The sequence below is a fragment of the Danio aesculapii genome, chromosome 13 (assembly GCF_903798145.1).
Source record: "Danio aesculapii chromosome 13, fDanAes4.1, whole genome shotgun sequence".
Taxonomy (NCBI): domain Eukaryota; kingdom Metazoa; phylum Chordata; class Actinopteri; order Cypriniformes; family Danionidae; genus Danio; species Danio aesculapii.
Window position 1 is genome coordinate 50,904,974 of NC_079447.1, and position 14,866 is coordinate 50,919,839.

The following is a 14,866-nucleotide window of genomic DNA, read 5'->3' on the forward strand; positions in this document are numbered from 1 at the left end:
AAATGGCCACATGATTAATTAGGCCTTTTCTCCCGGAAATATGCAGATGATATGGAAATGAGGAGCCTCTATGGATCGAGGGCACAGGGCCGGAGGGAAGTTTTAGACTTTGTGAATGTGTGGCACGATGAAAACAGAGCGTATTGAAATACCGATCTGAGTGTTTAGAATACAGGCGATGTCAGGATTATTAACCCCCCTGTATATTTTTCTTTTCAAGATTTTCTTTTTCAACATTTCTAAACAGAATAGTTTTAATAAATTTTTTCTTTGTCATGATGACAGCCCATAATATTTGACTAGACATTCGTAAAGACACTAGTATTCAGCTTAAATACTACACACGAGACCACATGGGAAAACTAGGTTGCTGTTGGAAGTGGTGCTAGTGAGGCCAGCAGAGGGCGCTCAACCTGTGGTCTGTGTAAGTCCTAATGCCCCAGTATAGTGAAGGGGACACTATACTGTCAGTTAAACCGAGGTCCTGACTCTCTGTAGTCATTAAACATCCCATGGCACTTCTCATAAAGAGTAGGGGTGTAACCCCAGTGTCCTGGCCAAATTCCCTCCATCGGCCCGTCATGGCCTCCCAATCACCCCCATCCACCAAAATGGCTCTATCACCATCTCTCAACTCCATCTATAGCTGGTGTGTGGTGAAGCACTGGCGCAGTTGTCCTGTGGCTGCCGTTCTTCATCCAAGTGAATGCTGCACACTGGTGGTGGTGTGGAGAGACCCCCTTTATGATTGTGAAGCGCTTTGGGTGTATGGCCATGCACGATAAATGCACTATATAAATACACATATTACATTGCAATATTTTGTGCCCACAATTACTGCTTTTTTCCCCAAACAGTAACTGATGAAGGGCCAGAACAGTAATGGAAAGATTTTTTAATAAATTAAACAGGCAAGTCAACAAATGTAGCCATGCTGATTTGATTTGTTTAAGAAATGTTAAGGTTTGCATTCATTTAAGACATAAGACAATAGGTATTTAAAAGATTAGTTTGACTAATTTTGAACTCCTCGCTTATCCAAAAACAATTTCACAGAAAGTAACTGAGACTTTTGCTATTGAGATGTGGACTACCGCAATTTTATTTACTTTATTGCTTGACATTAGGTCAGTGTCTTTGTAACAAGCAAACTAATCAGAAAAGATTAAAGAAACACTTAGAAATGGGCTCATTGTTTAACTCCACTAAAGTTAGTTGGTTATGTTTTACCATTTTTTTAATTCATTCAGCGGATTTCTGGGATTGGCGGGAGAACTTTTAGTTTAGCTTAGCATAAATAATTGAATCTGATTAGACCATTAGCATCTCACTCAAAGATGCCAAGAAACAGCTGCATACCTTTCCTATTTAGAGCTTGAAACTTCTGTAGTTACATTGTGTGCCAAGACGGATTGGAAAATGAAAATGGCTGAAATTAAATTATTTTCTAGGTCAATAAGGAAAGGAACTACACTCTTTTTCTGACATAATAATCATAGCTGTATTAACAGAAGATAGCAATATTCAATTTCTGTCAGTCCCAGTACACATTATAACTACAGAAGAGTCTAGCTTTAAATAAAATAAAAAAACTACAGTAATTAATTTTTTTGAGAAAGAAGCTAATGGTCCAATCTGATTCAATGAATTATGCTAAGCTAAGCTAAAATACATTTTTATGCCTAGAGAATAGACCAAGACACATAACAATGCTGTTTAAATAATTGAATCCGATTAGACCATTAGCATCTCACTCAAAAATGGCAAGAAACAGCTTCATACCTTTCCTATTTAGAGCTTGAAACTTCTGTAGTTACATTGTGTTCTAAGACAGATTGGAAAATGAAAATAGCTGAAATTAAATTATTTTCTAGGTCAATAAGGAAAGGAACTACACTCTTTTTCTGACATAATAATCATAGCTGTATTAACAGAAAATAGCAACTATTCAATTTCTGTGAGTCCCAGTAAACATTGTAACTACAGAAGAGTCTAGCTTTAAATAAAAAAACTACAGTAATTAATTTTTTTGAGAAAGAAGCTAATGGTCCAATCTGATTCAATGAATTATGCTAAGCTAAGCTAAAATCAATTTTTATGCCTACAGAATAGACCAAGACACGTAACAATGCTGTTTAAATAATTGAATCTGATTAGACCATTAGCATCTCACTCAAAAATGCCAAAAAAACAGCTTCATACCTTTCCTATTTAGAGTTTGAAACTTCTGTAGTTACATTGTGCTCTAAGACAGATTGGAAAATGAAAATGGCTGAAATGAAATTGCTATTTTCTAGGTCAATAAGGAAAGGAACTACACTCTTTTTCTGACATAATAATTATAGCTTTATTAACAGAAAATAGCAACTATTCAATTTCTGTCAGTCCCAGTACACATTGTAACTACAGAAAAGTCTAGCTTTAAATAAAAAAAACTACAGTAATTAATTTTTTTTGAGAAAGAAGCTAATGGTCCAATCTGATTCAATGAATTATGCTAAGCTAAGCTAAAAGTGGAAAAAAAAATCTACTTTTATGCCTACAGAATTGACTAAGACACGTAACAATGCTGTTTAAATAATTGAATCCGATTAGACCATTAGCATCTCACTCAAAAATGCCCAAAATCAGCTTCATACCTTTCCTATTTAGAGCTTGAATCTTCTGTAGACGGATTGGAAAATGAAAATGGCTGAAATTAAATTATTTTCTAGGTCAATAAGGAACTACACTCTTTTTCTGACATAATAATCATAGCTATATTAACAGAAAATAGCAACTATTCAGTTTCTGTCAGTCCTAGTACGCATTGTAACTACAGAAGAGTCAAGCTTTAAATAAAAATAACTACTGCATGCAATGGTAATATCGGACCATAGCCCTTTAATTCTTAAGATAAAGTTTGAGTCGAAATACGACATGATTAAATGGAGATTTGATAATAACTTATTAGCAGAAACTAACTTTATAGAACAAACCAAGGCTCAAATAGGATTATATTTGGAGACAAATAACACAACAGATGTCTCCAAATCTACAATTTGGGAAGCATTTAAAGCATATATGCGTGGACAAATCATTTCTCACAGTGCCTCAATTAGGAAACAGCAAAGAGAACAAAAAGATAAATTGACTAATAGACTATTAGAAATAGATAAAAAATATGCAATTTCCCCATCAGCAGAACTATATAAGGAAAGGCTCTCTCTCCAGTCAGAATTTAAATTATTATCCACTACAGAAATAAAAAATCGTTTGATACGGGCAAAGGCTACATATTATGAACACGGAGAGAGAGCAGGTAAATTACTAGCTTGGCAAATTAAGGAAATAGCAGCATCACGAACAATAATGGAAATTAAAAATAATACAGGACAAGTTATATCCGATCCATTAGAAATTAATCATATTTTTAAAAACTTTTATGTCAAATTATATTCCTCTGAATCTACTAACAACCCATCTGATTTAACCCAGTTTCTAGAATCACTTAATATACCCTTATTAGACACAGAAAACAAAGAAATTTTAGAACAGCCACTGACAATTGAGGAAATAAAAAAGGCTATAACTAACATGCAATGTTCTAAGGCCCCGGGCCCAGATGGCTTCACAACCGAATTTTATAAAAAATTTAGTGATCAAATCTCGCCAATGCTTCTGGACGTTTTTAATGAATCATTTGATAAGGGCTGTTTACCGCCAACATTCTACCAGGCTAATATCTCTTTAATCCACAAAACAGACAAAGATCCCCTAGATCCTGGTTCCTATAGGCCGATCAGTCTTCTTGATGTGGACCAAAAAATTTTGGCAAAGGTTCTAGCCACTCGCCTTGAGAAAATTCTTCCCGCAGTGATCTCCACAGACCAAACAGGATTCATTAAGAATCGTCTTTTATTTTTTAATATCAGAAGACTATTAAACATTATTTATACATCTAATCATAGTCCCACCCAACCTGAAATACTTATTTCTATGGATGCTGAAAAAGCCTTTGATCGGGTAGAGTGGGATTATCTTTTTGCCACCCTTGCTAAATTTGGATTCGGTTCAAACTTTATTTCATTTATTAAGTTACTATATGTCCATCCACAAGCCTCTGTGCAAACAAACAATAACAGTTCTAGTTATTTTCCATTAGAGCGATCTACAAGACAAGGTTGTCCTCTGTCCCCCCTTCTATTTGCTTTGGCAATAGAACCTTTAGCAATAGCCTTACGTACATCTATGGCCTACAGGGGAATAGTGAGGGCGGGAAGAGAACACAAGGTGTCACTTTATGCGGATGACCTTTTAGTATATATTTCTAATCCCCTACAATCAATACCAGCCATCATGTCAATTTTAGATCAATTTGGTAAAATCTCAGGATATAAGATAAACTTTTCCAAGAGCATTATATATGCAATAAACCCTAAAGGTCAAGTAGAATCATTTTTAACTTTTCCTTTTAAAGTAGTAAATTCATTTAAATATCTAGGGATTAACATTACAAAACATTTTTCTTCACTCTTTAGAGAAAATATCTTAAAACTATATGAAAACACTGAACGACTCTTTAAAAAATGGACCAATCTTCCTCTTTCGTTAGCTGGCCGTATTAACACAGTAAAAATGACTATTTTGCCCAAATATCTTTTTCTTTTCCAATGTATCCCAGTATTTATTAACAAATCATTTTTTAAGAAAATAGATAGAATGATTACCCAATACATTTGGAATAAAAAAAAATCCTAGAATCAAGAAGATATATTTACAAAGAATTAAAATGAAAGGAGGGATGAGTTTACCACATTTTCAGTTGTATTACTGGGCATGTAATATAAGAGCACTTTCTTTTGGGATAAAGGAGGAATTAACAGATTGGGGTGACATGGAAAATAAGTCATGTTCCCCTTCCTCTTGGCCAGCTCTACTTTACTCAGCCTTATCCACCACCCCCACACCTCGATTAAACAATCCAGTGGTGTCTAATACTTTTAAAATTTGGAAACAGGTTAGAAAACACTTTAAGTGGCAAACATGTTCTGTCTTAAGCCCACTGACTAAGAATCATTCATTTACCCCTTCTCAAACTGACTCTTTATTTCATGTCTGGTCAAATAAAGGGATACACTCCTTTAAAGATCTTTTCATTGATAACTGTTTTTCAACGTTTCAACAAATACAGCAGACATATGATCTGCCAAGTACCCATTTTTTCAAATATTTACAAGCTCGCAGTTTTGCCCAAAAGAATTTTACAACATTTCCTAATGAACCACAAACTTCCTTAGTAGAAACTTTGTTTCTATAGAACCCATTTATGAAAGGAGGAATTTCAATTATATATAATAAATTATCTCAGTTAGAATGTGACGTGTCATTAGAGCATCTCAAAATGGCATGGGAAGAGGATCTCGGAGCAGAAATTGAGAATTGGCAATGGGAGGAAGCACAGGAACAAGTTCATTCTAGTTCTGTGTGTATCAGGCACGGTTTAATACAATTTAAGATTCTGCACCGACTCCACTTATCTAAATTAAAGCTCTCTAGGATGTTCCCTGCCGTAGACCCACTGTGTGACAGATGCAATCAAACCCCAGCTTCGCTTGGTCATATGTTTTGGAGTTGTTCAAAAATGGTTAATTATTGGATTTCAGTTTTTGAATTAATATCAGAAGTGGTGGGAAAACAAATTTCTCCTGGGCCTATTTTAGCTATATTTGGTGTCAGTGATGATGCAGATTTATCTAATAATCAACGTACAGTGATTAGATTTATAACCCTTTTGGCGCGTAGATTGATTCTACTAAACTGGAAACGGAAAGATCCTCCTTGTTGCTCCACATTAATAAAGGATGTCATGTCCTGTCTGCAACTTGAGAAGCTAAGGCTTTCCTTAAAAAATAAAACAAAGATTTTCCATGTAATATGGAATCCATTTATTGAATACTTTAACAAGAGAGCAGTGATTGAACCCTAGTAAATGCACTTCAAATATCCCCCCTTATTTAGTTCTTTTATTCATTTTTTTTCTCTTCTTTTTCTGTTTTCTTTGTCCCCCCCCCCCATTTCTCCTGTTTTTTTTTTGTTTTTTTTTTGTTTTTTTTGTTCTCTTATATAATAGTAATGTGAAGTTACAATTTTGTGTTTAAAAAGAAAAAAGTACACATATGTAATAGTTATCATTTGTACTGATGTAAAAATACAATAAAGAGAATGTTAAAAAAAAAAATAACTACTGCAATAATTTTTTTTGAGAAAGAAGCTAATGGTCCAATCTGATTCAATGAATTATGCTAAGCTAAGCTAAAAGTGAAAAAAAAACTCAATTTTTATGCCTACAGAACAGACTAAGACACGTAATAATGCTGTTTAAACAGAACACCAATGCAGAAATGTTGTCAGTTCTGCAAATAAGACTTAAAACCTCCTTAAAACTTAAAAGTCCTTTATTTCTTAAGGAAGCACCTGGACGGAGATGAATGACAAATGGAGTTTGTTTTCTATCAGTTGCTTCACATCATAACTGATTAAATCTGCTGCTTAATTAATCAGGGGGAAATGGCGTGTGCCTGGATAAAGAGAAGGATAATTACTGAAACGAGGGCAGCCGGAGTGTCACGGGGCAGTGAACCTGCCATTAGAAGCATTAACTTCATTTTATTAGTTTAGATGCAGGGCCGCTTCATCAACTTGAGATTGCTTTTGATGGTCCTCAGCGAATCATAATGCAAGTTGGAAACACTGCGGCATTCTGGTTTTATGAAATGCACGTTCACTGTGATTCTGTATTAGTGTTAGACTTGAATGGGCTTTTAATGGCTGATGCAGTGTAACAGAATGAAATGTCTGTCACTTGTTTTTTTAATCTATGAAATAATAAAAGGGAAAGACTTTTCTAATGGAAACTACAGGGCACAAGAGGGTGCTGGTGAGACACATAGAGGGTATAATAGGTGAGAAGAAGAAGAGGAAGAGAGGTGTGCTGCGTCCCAATTCGTATACTATCTGTCCTAAATAGTATTTGAAAGTAGACATAGTATGTCCCAAATTGTAGTATGTTGAAAAGAGTACGCCAAAGGTTCCCGGATGGTTTACTATTTCCGGTAAAAACTCGAAGTGTAGAAGCGTCCATACTCTAACTGCTGCATTGTGCGTAGGATGTGAATTTGATTTAGAACTACAAACGCGGGTGAACAAACTACAAACATGATGGACGCGCGAGACCAACCGTTAAATAGAGAGGCTTCAGTAAAGATGTTTGTATGACTGTTAACTAATATCTAGCCAACTGGAACATAATTAAATGGCGTTTTCTGTGTTATATTTCATCTGCAACAACAATACTGAACTTATACAAAGACGTGTTTGGACATTAACGTCTGAATGCAGAATTATCCAAACACCTGAGGAGATCTCTCTGCATGAAAGACTGGTGAATGGGAGATTAACCTGCTGCTGCTGCCTCTCCAATAAGGTAGGAAATTAAATATGAAAGAAATGTGGATGATGTGTGGATGATTGACAGGGCTCATAACTAAGCAACACAACGATCTGTTAACGAGGAAGTAGTGTGTCCCAAAAGCTTGCATACGTTTTTGTTACACACTCAAAAGTGTGTGCTTTTCCTTCACAAAAAAAGTACATACTTTTAGGGTGTAGTATAAGTATGCGAATTGGGATGCAGCATTCGTTTTTATTTAGAGGGAACACATGGTTCTTTGAGGCTACTTCAAACTAATAGTGATTTTGTGAAGTATTAGTTGAGAAACCTGGAGTTTTAAGCTCAACTTAAGGACTTCCATAATGTTTTAATGTTATGATCTCTGATTAATCTTGGACGATTTTTCTTGGAGGCCATCATGAAGTTTCAATCAACCATTAACTGTGAGTTTGAAGAAGTGGATCAACGACTTTCAATGTTTTTCTTAGTTCAGAAGAAGGCACCATCATCAAACAGCTATTAAAAATATATTATATATTATAATTTTTTTTCCTTATGTTTGGGAGAAGTTTAAAAGAGTTTGGGGATTTATTAGTTTTGTTTTTGAGTGCATTGTTCAGTGAACCAGTGTGTTTTCCACTTGGGAAATAAAATATATATGCACAGAGCTAGCATCAGTATTTCACTTATATCCTAGTGGTTAACCTTTTTAATGTGACTGCATTGAATAAAACAAGTTACTTATCTTAAATAGATATACAGCTGAAGTCACAGAATCTTTAAGTGAACAGTGCATTACGCATTATTTGGGACTGAACCACCACTACTGCTGTATTATAGGCTATGACTCTCGTGTCACATCACGAATGGAGGTTTCCTACCTGACCTCGCAGGAATGGACACTGAGCTCTTTGTGCAGGAGGCCACTTGTCAAGTTGTACACCAGCACAGAGCCATTGCTTGTTCCTGAAAACACACAAACACACACACATAGGTTTATTTTTGTGAATTGTTGGGACATTCAGTAGGTTCCTATTGTTTTTATACACTACAAACTGCATTTTGTATTGTCCTACCCTATCTTTAAACTCAACCAGCAAGGGTCACCAAACTTGTTCCTGGAGGGCCGGTGTCCTGCAGATTTTTGCTCCAAAAATCAAACACACCTGAACAAGCTAATCAAGGTCTCACTAGGTATACTTGAAACATCCAAGCAGGTGTGTTGAGGCAAGTTGGACCTAAACCCTGCAGGGACACCGGCCCTCCAGGACCAAGATTGGTGATCCAGGCTGTAGAGTATTACTTTCTTTCACATGGATGCACGCGCATGTATGCACACACACACACGCGCAAGCAAACCCACAAAGACACACACGGACAAATGTACACGCACGGTCAAGCACACTTCTACATGCATGCACACACATGCACACACAAATAAACACAAACTTACACGCAAGGTCATGCACATTTCCACACGCATGCACGCACATGGATGCACACGCAAACAAACACACATAGGCACACATGGACACACGCACACATGCAGAGTCACGCACGCACACGGATCACGTACACAGCTGCACATACATGGACGCACACACACAGACGCACGCACACTGCCGCATGTACTTGGACGCACATACACGGCCGCACGCTCATGGACGCACGCAAACGGACTCACGCACACGGACTCACGCACACGGACTCACGCACACGGATGCATACACGCGGCCGCATGCACGCAGCCGCACACATCCGGCCGCATGTAGAGGATGCACGCACACAGACGCACGTACAAAGACGTACGTACAGGGACGCACGCACACTGACCACACGCTCATGAACAGATGGACGCACGCACACGGACGCACGCACATGGCCGCACAAACAGGGACGCACGCACACAGACGCACGCACACGGCCGCACACTCACGGACGCACGCACAAAGACGCAAGGACGCACATACATGGCCATACGTTCACGGACGCACGCACACACATGGCTGCACGCACACTGCCGCACGCACACGGCTGCACGCTCACGGACGGACGCACGCACACGGGCGCATGCACAGGGATGCACGCGGATGCACGTACACGGCCGCACGCGCACGGACGGATGCACGCACAGGGACGCACGCACACTGCCGCATGTACTTGGACGCACATACACGGCCGCACGCTCATGGACGCACGCACACGGACTCACGCTCATGGACGCACGCACACGGACTCACGCACACAGACTCACGCACACGGACTCACGCACACGGACTCACGCACACGGATGCATGCACGCAGCCGCACACATGCGGCCGCACGTAGAGGACGCACGCACACAGACGCACGTACAAAGACGTACGTACAGGGACGCACGCACACTGAGCACACGCTCATGAACAGATGGACGCACGCACACGGACGCACGCACATGGCCGCACAAACAGGGACGCACGCACACAGACGCACGCACACGGCCGCACGCTCACGGACGCACGCACAAAGACGCAAGGACGCACATACATGGCCATACGTTCACGGACGCACGCACACACATGGCCGCACGCACACTGCCGCACGCACACGGCTGCACGCTCACGGACGGACGCACGCACACGGCCGCATGCACAGGGACGCACGCGGATGCACGTACACGGCCGCACACGCACGGACGGATGCACGCACAGGGACGCACGCACACTGCCGCATGTACTTGGACGCACATACACGGCCGCACGCTCATGGATGCACGCACACGGACTCACGCACACGGACTCACGCACACGGACTCACGCACACGGACTCACGCACACGGATGCATACACGCGGCCGCATGCACGCAGCCGCACACATGCGGCCGCACGTAGAGGACGCACGCACACAGACACACGTACAAAGACGTACGTACAGGGACGCACGCACACTGACCACACGCTCATGAACAGATGGACGCACGCACACGGACGCACGCACATGGCCGCACAAACAGGGACGCATGCACACAGACGCACGCACACGGCCGCACACTCACGGACGCACGCACAAAGACGCAAGGACGCACATACATGGCCATACGTTCACGGACGCACGCACACACATGGCTGCACGCACACTGCCGCACGCACACGGCTGCACGCTCACGGACGGACGCACGCACACGGCCGCATGCACAGGGACGCACGCGTACATGGCCGCACGCGTACATGGCCACACGCTTACTGACGGACGCACACACATGGACGCACTCACACAGCCGCACGTACTGGGACGCACGCACGCGGATGCACGTACACGAACGCAAGGACGCACGTACTGGGACGCATGCACACGGATGCACGTACACGAACGCAAGGACGCACGTACACGGCTGCACGTTCACGAACACTGACACACGCACACGGACGCACACTGCCGCACGCACGCGGACACAAGGACGTACATGGCCACACGGACACACACAACCTACCGCACATACATGGACGCACTCACATGGCCGCACGCACACGGCCGCACGCACACGAACGCAGGCACACGGACGCAGGCACACGGACGCACACACACTGCCACAGACACATGCACACAGCCGCACGCACAAGGAAGGACGCACGCACACGAATGCACGCTCACAGACGCGCACACACAGATGCACGCACACTGCCACACAAACTTGGACGCACGCACACGGAAGCACGTATATGGCCGCTCGCGGCCGCACGCTCACGGCCGCACGCACAAGGATGCACGCACACGAATGCACGCACACAGATGCACACACACAGGTGAACGCACACTGCCACACAAGCGTGGACGCACGCACACGAAGCACGTATATGGCCGCTCGCTCGCGGCCGCACGCACAAGGATGCACGCACATGAATGCACGCACACAGATGCACACACACAGGTGCACGCACACTGCCACACAAGCGTGGACGCACGCACATGGAAGCACGTCCATGGACACGCACACACGCTATAATTGAATAGCTAACATCACTTAATTATTCAAGTCAGTCTTGTTAAGCCATTAATAATAGTTACTGTTTTTGCTCTCTTTCCTGTCAACAGAGGTTTAATTAAAAACATGTCCTCATCATCAAACAAATGTGTTATTCTTTGATAAAACACACATTTTCATAAGTCATTTTTGATGATCTTTAATGATGGAAGTGTTCATGACAGAGCGTGCTCAGACTCAACACAACATCCCTCATCCCGACAGCCGCGCAGGAAAGCAGAGTTGATAGATGTGCTGCTGGGAGGAGAAATGAGGACGACTGATGGAACTGAAGTGTTTCAGAGCGTTTCGGTGATGGGACGGAGCCCAGGCGGCGTGACAGGAGAGGCCGAGGCAACGTTTCTCTCCGATGAGTTAACGTTAGCAAAAATGTGCTGATAACATTTACTAACAAATCATGATTCTGCTTCTTTTGATACTGCAGCAATATCAGCAACTTTTGCCCACTGAAAATGATCAGGGTTTTATTAAGTATTTTCAGCTCTAATTTTTACCATTTACTCTTTCAGAAGAAAAAAAAAAAAACACAAAAACCAGCATATTCACAATGCCATCTGCTGTTAAAATATACCCTAGAGTCAACTGCTGTTAAAAAAATAGCCTAGAGCGCCATCTACTGTTAAAGACTAGCCTAGAGTATCTGTTGGGGTTGAAAACTAGCCTAGAGCATCGTCTACTGTTAAGAACTAGCCTAAAGCGCCATCTACAGTTAAAAATTAGCCTAGAGCACCGGTTGGGGTTAGAAACTAGCCTAGAGCGTCGTCTGCTGTTATAAACTAGCCTAGAGCGCCATCTACTGTTAAAAACTAGCCTAGGGCACCGGTTGGGGTTAAAAATTAGCCTAGAGCGTCGTCTGCTGTTATAAACTAGCCTAGAGCGCCATCTACTGTTAAAAACTAGCCATGAGCTCCGGTTGACGTTAAAAACTAGCCTCAAGAGTAATCTGCTGTTACAAACTAGCCTAGAGCACAATCTACTGTTAAAAACTAGCCTACAACACTGGTTGTGGCTAAAAACTAGCCTAGAGAGGCTGTCATAAACTAACCTAGAGCGCCATTTGTTGTTATAAACTAGCCTAGAGCGTCATCTGTTGTTATAAACTAGCCTTGAGTGCCATCTGTTATTATAAACTAGCCTAGAGCGTCATCTGTTGTTATAAACTAGTCTAGAGCACCACCTGTTGTTAAAGACTAGCCTAGAGCATCATCTGTTGTTATAAACTTGCCTAGAGCACCATCTGAACTAGCCTAGAGCGCCATTTGTTATTATAAACTAGCCTAGAGCGCCATCTGTTGTTATAAACTAGCCTAGAGCACCATCTGTTGCTAAAAACTAGCCTAGAGTGCCATCTGTTGTTATAAACTAGCCTAGAGCGCCATCTGTTGTTATAAACTAGCCTAGAGCATCAACTGTTGTTATAAACTAGCCTAGAGCACCATCTGTTGCTAAAAACTAGCCTAGAGTGCCATCTGTTGTTATAAACTAGCCTAGAGCGCCATCTGTTGTTATAAACTAGCCTAGAGCGCCATCTGTTGTTATAAACTAGCCTAGAGCATCATCTGTTGTTATAAACTAGCCTAGAGCACCGTCTGCTTTTACAAACAAGTCTAGAGGGCTTTCTGCTTTCAAAAATTAGCCTACAGCTCAATCTTCTGCTTAAAACTGGCTCTTAAAAATTAGCCTAAAGTGACGCCTGCTGTTAAAAACTAGCCTAGATCACTGTCTGTTGTTAAAAACTAGCATATGCGCTAACAATGAGCTGGAAAGAAGCCTATGCTGTGGCAGAGTTCAGCGCATTGGTTTCATTTGCCCTCCAGTGGTAGTCAATGCGTGATCTGAAGAGGCTTTCACACAGGACACAGAAAGCATTGTGCTATGAAACCCATTCATTTCAATGGCTTGAAACCTTTGCTCGAACAAGATTTTCCTCATAATATTCAAAGGAGATGACACAAACATGCTAAATTAGCACTGGGTACCTGGGGTAATTTTATTTTTACACTTCAATTTGCCAGCCTGAGTTGTATAACTTCCATGTATTTCTTTATCATGCTTTACCATGGTATAACTAGTTGCTTTCTAGACTTCTCCACAGTACCATCTGTAGCTTTAAATTGCACAATGGCTGTCTGTTTAATCATTTATTAGCTGAGAAAGAAATTGATTCTAAAATTGATCCCAATGATAGTTTCTCTATATCTTAACTGCAATAGCTGTGGTCTGTATAATGCGGTAGATCTTTATAGTTACGTTTATTTATTGTGCTTGGTGTGAATGGGCCTTAATTCTTAAAGCACTTGCTGCTGTGATGAACAACCAGTGCTTAAATAATAAATAATTATTCACAGTGTTTTGAAGAGCCCACAAAATGTCTACTAAGGGAGCTACAAAACCTCATTAACACCGCACCACTGCACTGACTTCAATAAAGACACGCTGAGTGGAGAAAATTAGACCACCAATCATAGGGCTCAAATTACAATTCACAAGATCTGTGGACCCAATCGGGTAAAATCCCATTTGAAACATTTCTATAATGCCATAAAACAGGTCTGCACATTCTTCTGAGCAACAGATGTAACCTAATTGGAGCTCTATTTTTAGGGCTAGATCAAATCATGCATTAGTCTACAAACGGTCAATGTTTTATATGTTTTGTTACATGCGTTTTAACGTCTGCGCGAAGCTTTCAATGTTTGCAGGATATTTAATTAAGGGTTGATGTAGTTGGCTTTGCAGTGATGAATGACATCTGCATTCGATTTGATCAAAACGTTGCCATTTCAGCTCATATGATTTCGTTCCCTTGGCTCATTCATTCTGCTGTCGAAAAATCAGGTCACGCTCACAGAAAGACTGGATGTGTTACTTATGTGAAAAAAACTAAATGTCTGCAATATGTGAATCCTGATAGACGACATGCTCCACTGAGTCTGAGAATGGAATATTTATTGCTGAACTATAAAATTATACTGTCAAGCAGAGTGTGATATGCATGCTCAAATGATTCATTTTTTATTCGTTTTAACTGGGATTAGGTTTAGTCTGAAATATGTTTTTTTTTATGCAAAAAGCATATGATAAAAAATTACTACATTACCACAAGAAAATATGGTGTTTTTAACTATATACCAGCATATAGAGCGCCACCTGCTGTTATAAACACATCTAGAGTGCCATGTACTGTTAAAACTATCCTAGAGCACCATCTGCACCGGTTGGGGTTAAAAACTAGCCTAGAGCATCGTCTGCTGTTAAAACTAGTTTAGAGCACCTTCTGCTGACACAAACTACCCTAGAGTGTCATCTGCCGTTACAAACTAGCCTAGATCGCCGGATCTAGGCTAGTTTTTGACAGCAGAAGGTGCTCTAAACTAGTTTTAACAGTAGACGACACTCTAGGCTAGTTTTTA

General features: G+C 41.1%; 1 protein-coding gene across 1 annotated transcript in view; it reads right to left on the reverse strand.

The window, feature by feature from the left end:
* wdr11 (WD repeat domain 11) overlaps nucleotides 1–14,866 on the reverse strand; it is a 115,602-nt gene that overhangs the window by 52,561 nt on the left and 48,175 nt on the right. The window contains exon 11 of the mRNA XM_056470448.1: nucleotides 8,314–8,398. Coding sequence (XP_056326423.1) covers nucleotides 8,314–8,398 — 85 coding nt within the window. The remainder of the gene's footprint in view (nucleotides 1–8,313; nucleotides 8,399–14,866) is intronic.